We start from the raw sequence: 18,653 nt of genomic DNA on the forward strand, positions 1-18,653 counted from the left end.
AAAAAAGACTGCACAAATTTGTCAATTAAGGTTTCTACATAATAGGCTTGTTAACCATGTCCTAATAAAAACTTGCAGAACAAAAAATTTAGCCACTTTTAGAACTGATTCTGACTGAATCAAATATATAAAGATATCCTCTCTTAAAACAAGTTGTGTGGACCAGAATTTTAAATTTATTCTCATTTTAAAACTAGAAAGGTACTATATTTAGTATAATTAACAGAATGGCTATCAGGAAGCTTGTTGTTCACATATCAAGCAATGTATTTTACATTCGGCAAACTTAATTTTATCAAATATCCTTTAATTTCACAGACAACAATATGATACATATTGTATAAGAAGCGCACAATAGTTTTGTAGTACAATTTCAAAGTGTATACAGACTGGAGTACAGAGGTTAAACACTGGTGTACTGATGGGCATTCTTGAGCTTTGGATAAAACTGCATACAAAACTTGCAATTCAAATATTAGCCAATCTGGAAACTTTTCATTATATAAAAATGATACTTTGAGATGCAAAATATTTTTTTTTTTTTTACTAAACAAACTATATAAACATTTAAAATAATCATTAAAAACTCAACTTTAGAATTTATAAAGATTAGCTATAAAAATATATTGGCAGTCACTTTTCTTAGAAATGTACCATTCACTACATTACAAAATAGACTCTAACATAAAATTGCCTTAATAACCATACTATTTTAGAATCTGATAAACCTTACATTAAATTGGTTATAAAATCCTCTTGGAAAACTTTGGTATGCATCTTCAGGTTTTTTAAAAATACTCTAATATCATTTTAAGGGCCTGTAAACATTCCATTCTATTAAAGCACAACAGAATAAGTAATGTATATTCAACTGCATACAGAATACAGAATCAAAAAACAATTTATTATATATTTGTAGAAAATCTCCATTCCCAGAGTAACCAAAAAAACAAGCTATTTAAAAGTATCAAACTTTTAAACAGAAGTTCACTTTCCAATCTGATAAAAAAAAATGTTACAAAATCACCACACTCCATTCATGTACCTTAGATGCCTTTTAGGACAAAGCCTCAAAAATAGTTCACCCAAGCAAGTCTCAAAACCCCTCTCAAGTTCAAAAAACAAACTTTAAAAAACCCATTTAAAAGATTTGACAATAGAACAAGTATACATAATCAGAACACATAATTTATATATTTAGTTATGTATTAGCTTTTCTATTTGTAATTTAGAATTTATTGGCAGAAATAAAACAGATACACACACGCACACACAATTGAAAAGAAATTTAAGAAACAGTAAGAAAGGCAAACCTACAGGGTAAACTGATTTATTTTAAAAATCAGTTTACCAGATTTCATCTTATCTGCCATTTCTGGATTCTTGGTATTTAGAAAATTCAAACTGGTGAAAGTTCATTTCCTGCTTGTTGAGTAGGTTTAATTTTTAGAGTTTCCAGTTGTGCCAGTAACTTCCTTGAGGTCATTTTCCATTTTATCTTCCGTCACCACATCTCTTGCATAAGATACTTATCTTTGAGTTGCAAAAGCCTAAAAAAAGCTTCATTTTTGACCTTTTAATTTATAAACTCCACTAAAAAGAAAATCCATCTAATTTTTAGGCAAGTCTGCAAAAATATTTTCTTTCTTAATCAAACACTTTTATGGGAATAAAGATCCTTCAAAGTTTTTAATTCTTCTATTAGAGTTTTGTTTTGATTTTCCAAGACCGCGACTCGATTTTCCAGGCATTTCACATATTCTTTCTTCTTTCTGCGACATTCTCGAGCAGCTTCTCTAAATATAAGCATTAAAAACCAGTGTTAGAAAAGAAGTTCACATTCTTTAAATGGTAAATGCACCTTGGTAATCCTCCCTGGTCATCTACAGACACCGAAATACACTGATCTTAGGTGCAGAATTCATTCCGTTTGGCCAAGGCATGTACCTGTATAACCCACTTATCAAGACAGAACATATCTGTTGTCCCAGAAAGCTCCCACAGGCCCATTCCTGGTCAGTCCTCTCCCCAGACAACTACTGTTCTGATTTTTATCACCACAGATGAAGCTTTTCCTATTCTACAGCCTCCTACAGAATATAGTCTTGTGTCTGGTCCTTTTTTTTTTTTTTTTTTTTTAATAAAGATTTTATTTATTTGTCAGAGCGAGCACTCACAAGGAGGGGGAGCGGCAGGCAGGCAGAGAAGCAGGCTTCCCACTGAGCAGGGAGCCCGATGCAGGGCTCAATTCCCAGGACCCTGGAATCATGACCCGAGCAGAAGGCAGACGCTTAACCAGCTGAGCCACCCAGGTGTCCCTGGTGTCCTTCACTCATATTTTTGAGGCTCATCGATGTTGCTGCGCGGTGGTTTTTACCTTACTGTTGCTGGTGTATTCCACTGTGCGACGATCACCACAGTTTATCAATTATTTGGGCTGTTTCTAGTTTTAAGCTGCTATGCTTATGTCTGTCTCTTTGTGAACAGATGTCCTGTTTTTCCTGGATAAATACCAAGGAGCAAAATTTATGGGTCCTCCAGTTAACTTTTACACAGTTTCTTTAATTTTTATTTGGGTTTTAATTACAAATAGTGCTTTACACTCAGCTTTGTACATGTCCTCTTAGAGTATTTTTTTTTTTTAAGATTTTATTTATCTATTTGAGACAGAGAGCAGTGCAGGGGAATGGGGAAGAAGCAGACTCCCTGCTCAGCAGGGAGCCCGACACGGGGCTCCATCCCAGGACTCTGGAATCATGACCTGAGCTGAAGGCAGACACTTAACTGACTGAGCCACCAGGCCCCCACTAGAATATTACATACATGTAGTATTAAAAAAATATTTTGAGTATTTTTCTATACTATATAATGCAGGTATTATTTGCAACTTGCTTTTCTACACATACAGTTTTAATATTTCTATGTTGGTTGAGCTCTCTGCCATGTGACTATTTCATTGTTAATTCATTTTCATTTCCCTAACTACTACTAGTGAGACTGAACATTTTTTGGATTGCTTATGTAAACTGCGTATTCATACCCCTTTTTCCATTCATACCTTGTTTTACGAAATTACAAACAACCTAACACTCTCTCTGTGCATTATACATATTAATCCTTTATCTTTTCTAAAAAGGATTTATGGGGCGCCTGGGTGGCTCGGTGGGTTAGAGCCTTTGCCTTCGGCTTGGGTCGTGATCCCGGGGTTCTGGGATCGACCCCCGCATCGGGTTCTCTGCTTAGCGGGGAGCCTGCTCTCTCTCTCTGCCTACTTGAGATCTCTGTCAGGTAAAGAAATAAAATCTTTAAAATAACAATAATAAATAAATAAGGATTTATTTGTTTGAGAGAATGAGACCATGCCTGCCCATGTGCGTGCACATGCGGGGAGGGGGCGGAGGGAGAGAGGGTCTTAAGCAGACTCAGAACTGAGTGCAGAGCTCAACCTTGGGCTTGATCTCACACCTTGTGATCAGGTCCCAGGCTGAAACCAAGAGTCAGATGCTTAACCAACTGCCCAGGCACCCCCCTGTTATCTGTTCTTCTAATCTGCCCTTTGATTTCTCACATTTTTGTATCTTAAAACATAAATGTTTCTTTTTTAGTCTTTTTCTTGGCTTAGATTAAAATTCCATACATTGTATCTTCTTCTCTTAATTTTGAAGATTCTATAGCTTAATTTTTCCACCATGAAATCTTTAATCCATCTGGAATGACTTTTGTATGTGATAGAAGACAGGAGTCCGGTTTACTGTTCTTTCAGATGTGGAGCTTTGTCAGCTAACATTTATTTTATTTTATTTTATTTTAAGATTTTATTTATTTATTTGACAGACCGAGATCACAAGTAGGCAGAGAAGCAGGCAGAGAGAGAGGGGAAAACAGGCTCCCCACCAAGCAGAGAGCCCGATGTGGGGCTCAATCCCAGGACCCCGGGACCATGACCTGAGCCGAAGGCAGAGGCTTTAACCCACTGAGCCACCCAGGCGCCCCAACGTTCTTGACCATTCTTTTTTTTTTTTTTCCCGAAGATTTTATTTATTTGACACACAGTACAGGAGTGGCAGGCAGAAGGAGAAGCAGGCTCCTCACTGAACAGAAAGCCCAATGTGGAGCTTGATTCTAGGACCCTGGGATCATGACCTGAGCTGAAGGCAGATGCTTAACTGACTGAGCCACCCAGGAGCCCCCGTTCTTGACCTTTCTTGCATACTTTTTTCTTCCATGTAAACTTTCATCTTATTTTGTCCAATTCCATGGAGATCTACAGATTCTAGTTTGAATCACAATAAAATTATATGTGAATTTTGGAAGAACTGGTATTTTATATTAGTAGTCCTCATCGAAGAACACTGATATTTTCTCTATGTTCCAACTGTTTTAGCTCTCAATACATTTTAAAAATGTGGATCCTATGCCTTTCCTATTGAATTTACTAAGTATTTTACTAATGTGAATATTACTTCCCATTATATTTTAAGATGTTAATTCACAGAAAAACTTAATAATTTCCTTATAATCCCTGTGGTTTTATAATTTATTATGTATTGGTATACATACAAAAGACTATATGTGTTGTAGATGTAAGTTATAAAGCATAATGACAAAACGAATATATGTAAACCCAATACTGAACTTAACCAAGAGAAAATCTTTTTTTTTTTTTTTTTAAAGATTTTATTTATTTATTTGACAGAGAGAGATCACAGTAGACAGAGGCAGGCAGAGAGAGAGAGGGGGAAGCAGGCTCCCCGCCGAGCAGAGAGCCCCATATGGGACTCGATCCCAGAACCCTGAGATCATGACCTGAGCTGAAGGCAGCGGCTTAACCCGCTGAGCCACCCAGGCGCCCCACCAAGAGAAAATCTGATCTATACTGTTGAGGAACCCTCTGTGCTTATTTTCTAAACTTATTTTAGAAACTTAATTTAGAAAACTTTCTAATATTTATTCATGTTAAAGTGATCATTCACTCAGTCAATACAAATGAACACTATCCCACTGTATAAACACAACCACAGTTTAGATAGCCGTTCTGTTACTGATGAGTATTTCGGTAGTTTCCTGATTTTTGCTGTGTGAACTTTTTTTTTTTTTTTTAAGATTTTATTTATTTTTTTGACAGACGGAGATCACAAGTAGACAGAGAGGCAGGCAGAGAGGAAGGGAAACAGGCTCTGTGCTGAGCAGAGAGCCCGATGCGGGGCTCGATCCCAGGACCCTGGGATCATGACCTGAGCTGAAGGCGGAGGCTTTAACCCACTGAGCCACCCAGGTGCCCCCTGTGTGAACATTCTTATGCACACTTCCCACAACAGTTTCTCTCAGTCACACGTGCAGAGTAAAACAGCTAAAATCGCAGAGCATATCCAGGTCAACCATACAAGGTAAAGCCAATTAATTTCAAAGTGGCCATACTAATTATCACTCCATAAGCAGTCTCTGAGTTCCACTGTTCCAATACCTTGCCAATTTCTGGTTAGACTTTAAGATTTTTGTCAGTTGGGTGGGGATAAATGATATCTAAGTACATAGTACTAATTTGCACTTCTTTAATTGCTGATAAGGGCAAGCAATCTTTCATATGATTAACCACTTGTGTTTTCTGAGAAAGGCCTATTCATCTTCTATTGGGTTGTACTTATTAATTTAGAAGATATTTTTATGTTTTCAAAGAAAATCCTTTTGGGGGTTAGATCTGCTACATATATCCTCTATAGGGTTGAAGCTTATATTTTCACCCCATCTTCTAATGAACAGAAATTATTAATGAAGATTCACTAATCTTTTATGTTAATGATGTTTGGGTATGGGAGGGGGTGTGAGGTGTTTTAAGGCATCTTTCCCTATTCCTGAAACCATTAAGATTATATATTCTCACTGAAAATTTTCAAAATGTCACCTTTCATATTTCTTTGTTAATCCATACACAGTGATTTTTGTGTATGGTGTGAGAAAGTAATCCAGTATTTTTTCACGTATCAATAATTATCCTAGTACCATTTACTGAGGAGTCCCTCCTTCCCCCAATAATCTGTCCTATCGTATCAGGGTTTCGTGTGTCCATGTACCTATTTTTTTTTTTTTGTAAAGATTTTATTTATTTATTTGACAGACAGAGATCACAGGTAGGCAGAGAGAGAGGAGGAAGCAGGCTCCCCGCTGAGCAGAGAGCCTGATGCGGGGCTCGATCCCAGGGCTCTGGGATCATGACCGGAGCCGAAGGCAGAGGCTTTAACCCACTGAGCCACCCAGGCGCCCCCATGTACCTATTTTTGAGCTATTTCTTTGGTCATTTTGTTTTTCTCAATGCCAGTATCACATTGTTTCAATTACCACAGCTTTAAATAAAACTTGGTATCTCCTCACCTTATTCTTGCCTGGAAATATTTTGGCTGTTCTTGGCCCTCTACTCTTCTACAAATTTTAGTTATCTCTTGAGAAGTTCTTCAAACAACTTATCTGGGGTTTGAGTGCAACTGCACTGCATCTATGGATCAACTGGGGGAAAAACAGTCATCTTCATGATACTGAGTTTCCACATCTATGGACATAATATTTACTTCTACATTTATTTAAATCTTCCTTAATGTGTTTCAGAAACACTACACAGTATTTTTCATAAACATCCTGGATATCTTCTGTTAGATTTATTCTTGGGAATTTTATTTGTTGATAACATAAATGATATCTTTTTAATACTTATTTATCAAGCCACTGATGATGTAAAGAAATATGGTTTTTGAAAATGGGCTTTACATTAGCAATCTTACAAATTCATTACTTCTAATGGTATTTTTGTAAGTCCATTTTAAAAAATAGGCAATTATATAAAAAAGAGGTTTCATTTCTTTCATTTAAATCTTTGTAGCCCCCCCCCACCAATCCTTTTACGGTTTTACTAAACTGTCAAAGATTTCCAAGACAATGTTGAAAAGAATCATTTCTTTTTCTTCTTGAGGACTGTCCTCGATATTCTAAGCATATGAATATATATTTGCTACTAATAAGTTTTATCTTTCCCAATTTTTATCATTTTTATAGCCTCTTAATTTTTGATGATTTTCAATGACATCCCTTTTTTCCGCTTCAAATATAATAGATAACTGAATACTTCACATAACTCATTCTTCTGTGCTCTTTCTGCTGACTCTAGCTCCTGAAAGGTAGGTAGTGTGTGGTATCTAAGTCTTTGGACTCTGAAACTTGGAGTCATGTGTTCATGAAATCTTACCTCTACCACTTATTAAGTAGTCTAACCGTGGGCAAATAAAATAACCTAAGCCTCCACTTCCTCGTCTCAAAAAACATTGGAAATAATACATACATAATACATACAAAGATTTCTGTGAAAATTACATAAAGGTGTTGGCACATATAATGATGGAGGCCTAATTCCTTGGGTAGTCTGTGGTTTTTCAACTTGTATTTGTTGGAACTCAATGTACGGGAATTTGTTAAAGCCTGTGTTGAGACTGCCTTTTTCCAAAAAGTTGGGAGCACTATGGACTCATCTTTAAATGACAGCTGACTCTTGAACAACACAGATTTCAACTATGTGAAGCTATTTATATGCAAATTTTTCCAATAAATATAGTACCGTAAATGTATTTTCTCTTCCTTATGTTTTCTTAATAACACTTTTTCTGCAGCTTATTGTAAGAATACAGCATATAATACATACAACATATAAAATACATGTTGACTATTTCAGTAAGGATTCCGGTCAACAGGAGGCTAAGCTTTGGGGGGAGTCAAAAGTTATACATGGATTTTCAACTGTGAGGGGTCAGTGCCCCAATCCCTATGTTGTTCAAGGGTCAATTTTAGAACCCCTGTGTTCGGTAGAGCACTTCTTGGGTGCTGACTTCATGAAGAAGAATCTGTGATCCAGTGTCCCAGCCTACACAGACCACAGGCTTTATCCCCTGTTTCCCTCTGAGAACCAAAGCTGTAGCAATCACAAAGATTTGAATTTATCACAGAATTTACAGGGGCTGCTTCAGTGCTTATTAACCTCACGGTCTTGTGCTTCTGGTTCACTCCTAACCTCAACAGATATTTTACTTTTCTGTAGGCTCATTCAATCACTGAAAAGGGTGATTTTTATGTTTCACCAAGCTTTTAAAAATATTACATAGCCTAGGTCATATTGTCAGAAAGAGAAGTCTCATTCTAGTAATTTTTAAAAAGTCTTTTGGGTTTCCTAGGTACACAATCATATCAACAACAAAAACACAATTTCCTCTAGTATTTACATAACTTACTTCAGTTCCTTGTCTTAGGGCATTTGTTGGAACCTCCAAAAACAACAGAGAGTCCCTGCTATGTTAACAAGTTCATTTACAATGATGCCTGCTCTTAGTTTTTAGTAAAGAAACTTTTATCCTGAAGTAATTAAATGCGTCTCTCCCATCCTTTTATGATAATTTTTATTGCTTTAGAAAATCATCCTTTTATTCTAGCTGTCTTAACTGGTGAGGAGCTGAAAACAGAATCCTACTGTAATTTTTTTCTTTTTTCTTTTTTAAGATTTTATTTATTTGACAGAGATCACAAGTAGGCAGAGAGGCAGGCAGAGAGAGGAGGAAGCAGGCTCCCTGCTGAGCAGAGAGCCTCACGCGGGGCTCGATCCCAGGACCCCAGGACTATGACCTGAGCGGAAGGCAGAGGCTTTAACCCACTGAACCACCCAGGCGCCTCCTTACTGTAATTTTTAAAAAATTATTTTATTCCTGGGTATTTACCCTCCTTTTTGGTTCCTAATATAGTTTACTGGTATCCTTTTTCTTTTTTTCCCCCCTTGTACTCACTGCAGAAGGCTACCCATTATACCCCTTTTCTCAAAGAACTGGTGGTTTTTCATGGGTGATATACATATAGCTCATAAAGCTATGTTTAAAATACATTTAAAGTGAGCGGTGCCTGCAGGGCTCAGTCATTAAGCATCTGCCTTCAGCTCAGGTCACGATCCCAGAGTCCTGGGAACAAGCCCCGCATCCCGCATGCACCCCGGTGTGCACCCCATTCCTACCTCCCTGCTCAGCAGGGAGCCTGCTTCTCCCTCTCCTCCCTGCTCATGCTCTCTCGCTATCTCTCTCTCTCTCAAATAAATAAATAAAAAACCTTAAAAATAAAATGTGTTTAAAAAGAAAGTATTTCTGGAGGTTAAATCACTTCTATATATTCATGAGTGAATTTCATTTTTTAGGAGCATTTCTGTGTTTGTCAGTTTTTGTAGGAATTCTTCCCTCTTCTTGCTGTCAATGGCAAGCAGTGAATTATTACTTTCATTTAAGTTTTGTCAGCCCAACAAGAACAAAGTTATTGTTTGAAAAGTTTGCTTAACAGTACTATTAAAAAAAACCAATGTATTACATAAGGAGACTGAGCAATGGGACATACCAATCCACTGGAAATAAACTAGACATAATAAACTGGAAATAAACTAGACATAAAACTCAGTTAAAAAAAAAAAAAGCTGATATAAACCTCTCTTTTTTAAGTAAGTTCTATGCCCAACATGGGGCTCAAACTCACAACCCCAAGATTAAGAGTCATGTGATCCACCGACTGAGCCAGCCAGGCACCCCACACCTCTCATTTTTTTTTCCACCTCTCTCATTTTTAATACACACTTGCAGTTAACCCATGGTTATATTTTGAGATTTACAAAAACATTACCCATTCTGGCAGTACAATTTTACCACCTACCTGTTTTTCATCAACCTTATTTCTCTTTTCAGCTGGGGGTCATCCGTCTTGGTTGTCTGAGACGTAAGAGTCACAGGAGACGTCATCACCACAGTCTGCGGCAGCGAAGTGGCTGAAGGCGTGGTTCGGATCTGGTATGTCTGCATATCTCCCGTCGCAGCTGTGCGGTCAGAAGAATGAGTTAATGCCTAAGTGTCTTTGAAAGGACGTTGGGAAGTTCTCCACAGACACTTAGGCGTACTTACTTTGTACAACTACCTGGTTGCTGGGCACAAGTATCTGCTGTCCATCAGAGGTCTGTGCATACTGGAGAATTGTTGTACCTTGCTGAGTACTGCCTGAATTTGTCATGGTTAATGTCTGAAGTCCCTGTACTCCATCTGTGCCTGGACTGGCCAGTTGTAAGGCTCCATTTGGGGCAATGGCAACTTTAATCAAAGAGAGAACACAGCTATTGTAAGGCTAGACAACACACTAATTGCAAAGGATTGGTGAAAAAAACCCCAAACACCACTATTTATTAAAACAGGTTTGCATGCAGTTCCACTTGCTACCTGTCGACTACTCTGAGTGAACTATATGTAAAGGAAATAAAATGGCATTTCTCCATAAAATGTTATAGTTCAGATGCACTAATCTTAAATTTAGTCTCAAACTATACAATATAACTGATTAGTCAAAATACATCTTGGTCTCCATGAAGCACTGCACACTAATTCCCACTGTGGTCACAGCAGTTCTGGCGCATTAGGAGAGGGTACCAATGGTTAACTTTTAAAGGAAAAATAAGTAGAAGGAAACATTAACATAGCTTGTGATTTTTATTCAAATAAGCTCAAAAATATTTCTGAATAGATTAAACTGTGCCTATGGAAAAATTTTAAATAGGATTAAAGGTTACACAATGAAAACAAAAATCTTCATACTGTTTCTGAGCTCTGCTGTCCTGTGGTAACCACTGTTTAAAAAGTATTGTTATTTACATAAGTGATATTTTAAAAATGTAATCTATTCAAGTCACTTCCTAGTGAACCAGGAAGGTGGTCATGAGAAAGCCCATATACAGACCACATTTCTGTGTGCCCCCGCAGGCATTTTTCAATAAATTTTACTTATGTTAATGCTTTCCTCTCAAACCTTAAATGAAATACCAAAAGGTTTGACCGAATAGAAAACATTTTAGCAGTATACAATTCCACACAATAAATCCCCTTTTAGAGGGCGCCTGGGTGGCTCAGTTGGTTAAGTGTCTGCTTTCAGCTCAGGTCATGATCCCAGGGTCTTGGGATAGAGTCCTGCATCGGGCTCTCTGCTCAGCGGGGAGCTTGCTTCTCCCTCTGCCTGCTGCTCCCCCTGCTTTGCTCGCTTTCTGACAAATAAATAAATAAAATCTTAAAAATAAGTCCCTTTTAGAATTTAATGCCTCATCTCTGTACCCTCTTATCAGACTATTATTGGATTTTTTCTTTTACACTTTGGCTATCAGAAAGCCAAAGCACACTTGTCTGGATTTGTGCGTTTTAAGTGAAAATAATTTCTTTCAGGAGTTTCTAAGTATCCCTCACCCAAAGGCACACAACCAATGCTCCCATATACTTTAATTTATATGACTAGAAGTAATGGCAGTGTTTAGATACAGAGGTTTAAATTTATATTAGCAATTATTTGCAATCTCCACTTCTATAACACACAGTATAAATAAAAAGTAAAACCCCCAATCTCTATCTGTTTATTCCACTGTCCACCCCATACCCTCTTCTGGAGGTAACCATTATTTTTGGTGTACATCCTTCCTAATCTTTTCCTAGGTTCACATAGACTGATATATTAATACATACCAAAATATGTGTATCCATACACACATACGTATAGACCTATATCTTATGATGTTAAGTATATGCAATGATACAGAACTGTAACATTTTTTGGTAACATATCTTCCTATTTTTTTAAAAGATTTATTTCAGAGACAGAGAGCACGCATGAGTGGGGGGAGGGGCAAAGGGACAGAGAGAAGCAGACTCCCCACGAGCACAAAGCCCAATGTGGCCCGATCCCAGGACCCCAAGATCATGACCTGAGCAGAAGGCAGATGCTTAACTGACTGAGCCCCCCAGGTGTCCCCTTCCTGTTTTTGTTTAACCTATGTATTTACCTGGTTGAGTTTACTCTAAATCTGGACTGATACAGTAGCCATCAGCCACAGTGGTGACTTAAATTAACTAAAAAAGCAAGATAAAAAAATTCAGTTCCTCAGTCTCACCAGCCACATTTCAAGTGCTCGGCTCAGTAGTTACACTGGCTTAGCGGCTACTGTACTGGCCAATGCAGATACAGAACATGTTCATCATCAAGGAAGTTCTATTGGATCATGCGGTCTTAAATACTAGTTGGTACTGTACTTATTTCAATCATATATACAATATTAGCCTGAGTTTCTATATGGTTTTCATAATTTCTAATTTTAATTGTTTTAGAATAAGCCGTATTAACATTTAATTTTGCTAATATGCTGCTTTAAGAAAAAATTTTTTGAAAACCATAATGCATGTATACAGAAAAAAAAAAAGTTTTATTTAAAAGTGAACTTCTGGGGTGCCTGGGTGGCTCAGTGGGTTAAAGCCTCTGCCTTCGGCTCAGGTCATGATCTCAGGGTCCTGGGATCGAGCCCCGCATTGGGCTCTCTGCTCAGCAGGGAGCCTGCTTCCTCCTCTCTCTGCCTGCCTCTCTGCCTACTTGTGATCTCTGTCAAATAAACATAAAAAATCTTAAAAAAAAAATAAAAGTGAACTTCTTTTGTTCGAAAGTGAACTTCTCAACCGCCTCTGATCTTGCTCCCAGGTATCCTTCCTTGCAACCACTGTTCTCAGTTTCTTATGTGTCCTCATTGTGGTCCTTTTTTATATATTCTTTAAGTATTTATTCATAACAAACATCACTGAAAGCCTACTGTGCACCAGGCGCTCTATGCCTGGTGATCACAGTTGTGAACAAGACAAAATTCCTGTCCCTCAAGAATTTATCCTTGAGAACAGATCATAAATGAGCTGATAATTCTACATAATCTAGGATTAAAAAACTAATATATACTTTTTTATGATTATTTTTAAAATGCTAAGAAAGCTAACCAAAGCGAATTTTAAAGAGAGTGGTCTCTGAGGACGTGACACTGAAGTGGAGCAGGGGTGAGGATGCAAGTCCTGTGAGGCTCTGGGAGAAGAATGTGCCAGGCAGGGGGGAGGACGAGCCTGAATAGCCGGAGGCAGAAACAAGCTGCATGTGTGGAGAAATGGCAAGAAAGTCTGTGGCGCCAGATGCCATCCGGTGGCAGATGAGAGCGGAGCTGGGTAAGCGAGGCCAGGTCCTGGATATAACCTACCCCTACGGAACTTATCCTAGGTGCGATGGAGCGTCCCTGGAGGATCTGGAGCAAAAGTGGTGTGATCTAATTGACATTTTAAATAAATGGCTTTGGCTGCAGTATGGGAAACAGTGAGAGCAAGATGGAAGCAAATGACCACCACAGTACTGAGACCGGGTATAAAGCAAGGGGGTGGCAGTGACTGGAGATGGTGAGAGGTGGTCAGATGGGACACAGATTTTGAAGCAAGAGTCAACTAGACTTGAAGAACAGGAGCTAGGAATGAAGGAGAAATCATCTACAAACGGATAGCACAAAGACTTAGGTGGGCGTGATAAAATTGTATCTTGGCTGTGGTAGTGGTTAGACAATTCCATGAATTTGTCAAAAATCCAAAGTAAGCATATCACTTATAAGCTATGTGACTTTAGGGACATTATCTAATCTCTCTAAGGCTTTATCAGTTTCCTCATAATTGAGTAACTGCCTATCTCACAAGTTGTTGTAAGAAGCAAATGTGATCATGCAGAAAAAGTACTTTGCATTATTTTTGGCTCAAAATGCTATTCTTCAGTTATCCTCACTATTAAAGCATGACCGTCTTTCTATATACCACTTCTTTATCGAAGTTAGTTTTTGTGTGTCCATCATTAAAAATTCATTCCTATACGTACTGTACTGTCCACTGCTAGTTTGATAGATGGGAGTTGGAACAGACATAGAAGTGACAGCAGAAACTCCAGGGTTTTCTCCGTCTCCTTTTCTGCCCCGTGTATCTTCAGAAGATAGATCTTTCAAAATTTTTCTGTGAAAAATAAAACTCTATTAATTGGTAATGAGGACAGCTTTACAAAAACAAATTGCTACACCTTTTTCAGTCTCAGGTTAGAAGTTTAGTCATCTACTGGACATCTAAACTGTTGTGTCAAGGAACCATTTTAGTTTAGCACAGACTACTGTATGATGTGTACTGCAGGCTCGTTACACCTTATCTCATGGCTACCTGAAAAGAGTCACTGAATAAATACCCCTTACAGAGGTAGGAAAGGTCTCTTTCCCCTACAAAACAGAAGACTCCATTGTAAGGTATTTCATTAATTAATAAGAATATTATTCATTTTCTAAATAGTGACCTTCATTTAAAAAGACCAAATTAAAAAAAAAAATTTTCAACCTTCAACTCTATAGTGAGAAGCCCACAGTTCTAAGAAACAACAAGAAAATTTAAAATGCTACTATAAAAAAGCACACAGTATTAGTGATAAGTGAAATTATTTATGAATGATCTTTTTAAAAGTAATCTCTATATCCAATGTGTGGCTTGAATTCACAACCCCGAGATCAAGAGTTGCGTGCTCCACTGACTGAGCCGGCCACATGCCCCAATAAAATTGTTCGTATCAACAAGAAGTAAATATAATTCCACCGATATCCTCAGACTTGGTAAAATGGGACTTAAGCAGGAATACGAGGATAGAGAAGGATTCTTTCTGAATCTGAAACGAAAGATCTTCAAAACACAACTGGGAGTGCAGGGACAAATAAGAATTATTTGTTTCTAAGGAATAAAGGAAAAAAGAGAAGAGAAAGAAAAATCTTTCCTCAAGAATTCTATGTTCGTTGTAGAAAAATCAGAAAACTGAAATACTTGTGTGGAAGCAACAAAAAATAGTCACAAAGGGGAAAAAAAGCCTTTAGCACTAAAAAGGATCTTTCATTTATGTATGCCAACTTTCCAGCCTATGCAAGAATTCCCTAACATTCCTAACAGCCTCTATTTCCAGGCACCCACAACTTCCAAACAGCAAACCATTCAATTAGTAAGCCCTTTCTTACTTAGATCCAAAGCTGGTTCCACCCAGTGAATGAAGCTAAGAAACTTAAGCTTAACCCTAACTGTATATTCATGCCCTAACTCTGCAATATTTGACAATTGCTACAGTTCTTTATTTGAGGCCAAATAATTTTAGTTTCTTCAGTCTTCTATAACATGCTGAAAACTGGTTCTCCAGTGTGGTCTCCTTACCAATCTTCCCAGTAAGAGCTAATACAACCATAGAGTATATCAACAGATGTCCCACACGGAGAATAAGAGAAGTGGCAGTCCTACAGGACTCCGTGTTAGGCATCTGTAAAATGAGCATGCTGGCTCCTAAACCTGCTTACGTATCGGAATCCTCTGGAGAGGTTTACTGAATCCACATTCCCATCTGGTGTCCCTAAGGGCTGAGGGGGTGGGTCAGGACAGAGCTCCAGAATCACAGATTTCACAGATGCCCACTGGCGTTCTGCAGCCAGCCTTACCAGAGACTGTGGAATACTGTGCCAGTTTCTTTTCACTTTTAAGGTATGAAACATTTTGAGCATAAAGAAAAGTACAGAAATTAAAACACCTATGTACCATATACCAAGAATCGACAGATGGTAATATATCCTGCAACCTTGATGAACTCGTTAACTACCTTACTACAGTGGATTCTTTAACATTTTCTTCTATATGTGAAATCATGTCATCCCATCCTTTCCAATCTGGATGCCTTTTATTTCATTCTCTTGCCTAACTGCCTGAATACAATGTTAAACAGAAGTCACAAGAGCAGATGTCCACAGCATTGTTGGGTTTATGACCCTAGGAAGAAACAGTCTCCACCATAATATATGCTGTTGGTTACAGGCTTTTGCAGAGGGGCTTTATTAGGCTGAAGAGCTCCCTTCTATTTGTTTGATGAGCATTTTTATCATTAAAGGGTACTCAATTTGTCAAATGTTTTTTCGGTGTCTATTGAGATGACCATATATTCTTCATTCTTATTCTATAAATATGTATAACACTAATTGATTTTCAGATATTGAGCCAATCTTGCATTCCTGGCATAAAATACTACTTGATAGTCATGTATAATGCCTTTTATATATTGTTGAATTTGGTCTGCTTAGCTTGTATTTTGTTAGGGATCTCTGTGTTTATATTCATGAGGAATATGGGTCTATAATTTTATAATCTCTCTGAATTAAATTCATGTCTTAATGTAAATATTGGTATCACTTGATCTACCTATTACTTGCTTTCTGTTTTTTAAAAAGTCTTCTGGGGGTGCCTAGCACTCTTGACTTTCAGGGTCGTGAGTTCAAGCCCCACTTTGGGCACAGAGCTTACTTAAAAAGTCTTCTGTATTCTTTTGGGTTATCTGAAGATTTTTCAGAACTCCATTTTAATTAATCATATTTGACTAAATCTCCTAATATTTAGTAAATGGTCTAAGCAGTTATAATATAGATACCTTGTCTACTTAGAAAAATCTTGTTACGATTTTTTATTTATTTGCCAGAGGGTATGAGCACAAGCCGGGGGAGGGGCGGCAGGCAGAGCAAGAAGCATGCTCCCCTCGGAGCAGGGAGCCCAGTGAGGGGTTCATCCCAGGACCCTGGGATCATGACCTGAGCTGAGGGCAGATGCTTAACCGCCTGAGCCACCCCAGTGCCCCCATAGTTGTCTTGTATGTTACATCTGCATACACTGAAAGCTACAAGACAATGCCATCTTTTCTTGTCAACCAAACACAGTTTAAAGAATTCAACAGGAGAACAGTTCATTATACTTGCCCAGGTCGTGCTGTTGCTGTTTCTTCATTCCTAACCTTCCAGATTTCTGTCTTCAGAGCTTTCTTAGCAGTTACATTAGAGCAGGTCTGCTGTCAATGACTGCTCTAGGTTTTCTTTCACCCAAGAATAATGACCTCACCTACCATTTCTGACAGATATTTTCACTAGACAGAGAATTCTGGATCCATTTTTTTTTCTTTTAACACTTTAGAAATGTGTTTCACTTTCTTCTAGCCTCCTTGGTTTTGATGAGAAATCTCTAATGAATCACACTGTTCCCTTTTAAGTAATGTGTCATTTTTCTCTGGCTGCTCACAAAAGTGTGCTTCATCTTTACTTTTCAGCAGTCTGATCATGACCTGTCTGGGTAGGGGGTTTCTTTGTGTTCATCTATGGCTTAGCATTTGTGGAGCCTTTTTTAAAAAAGATTTATTTGAGAGAGAGAATGAATGAGCACCAGGGAGTGAGGGAGAGGGAGTCTCAAGTAGACTTCATGCTGGGCCTAACACAGGGCTCAATACCACGACCCTGAGATCATGAACTGAAGCGGAGAGTCTTGACACTTAACCGACTGTGCCACCCAGGTATCCCTGCTGGGCTTTTTCAATCTGTGGGTTTCATCAAATATGGGAACATTCCGGCTATTGTTTCTTTAAAGGTTTTTTTCTGCAACACACTTTTCCTTCTCCTATGACCCACAAATGTTAGAACTTTTGGTACTGCCTCACAAATTCCTGGGACTAAGTGAATTTCTGTAATCTTTATTGAAATTAGTGAGCTTGTCTAATCTCTTTTGTTTAGACTGGATCATCTCCAAAGAACAATCTTTGAAACTGGCTATCTCCTTATCCTTAGTCTCCTACAGAATTCATCCAGTGAGGTGTTATTTGTTACTGCACTTCTCGGCTCTAAAATTTCTATTTGGTTCTCTTTGTATCTTGTACTTTTTTGTTAGGAGTTCCTATCTTTCCATTCATTTCAAGAGAATTCACGCTTCTTAGAACATTTTAATAATAGCTCCTTTGAAGTTCTTGTCACATAATTCCAACATCTATGGCATCTGCTGACAGTCTTCCCAAGCAACTGGGATTTTTCCACGTTCTCTTGTATGCCAAGTTATTGGGGACATCTTCAATATTATGATATGATATGGGTCCTGTTTAAACCCTCTGGAGAATATCTGATATTCTTATTTCAGCAGGCTCAACCTAGTTGGATCAAACTAGTTGTGTCCAGGTCACAAATTCCGACAAGCATTCAGTGGACTGTGGTTCCAACATTAGTTCAGTTTTCTAAGCCTTTTTTTGCAGTGTTATTCAGATCTGGTCCCTATGTGCACCATGAATTACTGGTCAGTCTGGGACGTGAGCCATTATCTGTTCTATGTGTAGTTCAGTTGCCCAAATGCTAGGGAAGCCCATTTTACTTATCTGCTGAACATTTATGAATGGGTGCTGAATTTTATCAAATACTTTCCCTGCATTTACTGAGGTGACTCCCACCAATGGTAGTTTATTTCCTTGTATGTTTGATGATTTTTCACTGTGAATTCCTATCTGGTTGATCCTAACCTAGAGTAATCCAGAAAGCTTAACTTGGGGAAGCTTCCTTTCAGAGGCCTACTATAGGGATCCCAACATAAAACAGAAATCTCAGGGGCGCCTGGGTGGCTCAGTGGGTTGGGGCCTCTGCTTTCGGCTTGGGTCGTGATCTCAGGGTCCTGGGACCGAGTCTTGCATCGGGCTCTCTGCTCGGTGGAGAGCCTGCTTCCCCCTCTCTCTCTGCCTGCCTCTCTGCCTACTTGTGATCTCTGTCAAATAAATAAATAAAAATAAAATCTTAAAAAAACAAAAACAAAACAGAAATCTCAGGTTCAGGGTCCCTTCCTGGGTGTACCTTGGTTTTCATGCTTGCTTCTGCTTCCCACTCTGGCTTTGGCTCATGTACCTGTATCGTTAAAAAGAAAACCAGGGCC

General features: G+C 38.3%; 1 protein-coding gene across 10 annotated transcripts in view; it reads right to left on the reverse strand.

Moving 5' to 3' along the window:
- Nucleotides 1-249: 249 nt before the first annotated feature.
- The window catches only part of ATF1 (activating transcription factor 1), an 87,859-nt gene continuing 69,455 nt past the window's right edge, over nucleotides 250-18,653 (reverse strand). For 6 of the 10 annotated variants that reach the window (XM_032876798.1, XM_032876801.1, XM_032876799.1 and 3 more), the window contains 4 exons: nucleotides 13,750-13,880; nucleotides 9,960-10,142; nucleotides 9,715-9,874; nucleotides 250-1,796 (listed from right to left, as the gene is read on the reverse strand). In XM_032876798.1, coding sequence (XP_032732689.1) covers nucleotides 1,652-1,796; nucleotides 9,715-9,874; nucleotides 9,960-10,142; nucleotides 13,750-13,880 — 619 coding nt within the window. In that variant the 3' untranslated portion in view covers nucleotides 250-1,651. Of the gene's footprint in view, nucleotides 1,797-9,714; nucleotides 9,875-9,959; nucleotides 10,143-13,749; nucleotides 13,881-16,678; nucleotides 16,702-18,574; nucleotides 18,626-18,653 lie in introns of those variants that run through there. The other 4 variants (XM_032876803.1, XM_032876805.1, XM_032876807.1 and 1 more) reach the window with 3 other exon arrangements.

This window comes from Lontra canadensis, unplaced genomic scaffold (genome assembly GCF_010015895.1).
Source record: "Lontra canadensis isolate GAN:19392208 unplaced genomic scaffold, GSC_riverotter_1.0 scaffold59, whole genome shotgun sequence".
Classification (NCBI taxonomy): Eukaryota; Metazoa; Chordata; class Mammalia; order Carnivora; family Mustelidae; genus Lontra; species Lontra canadensis.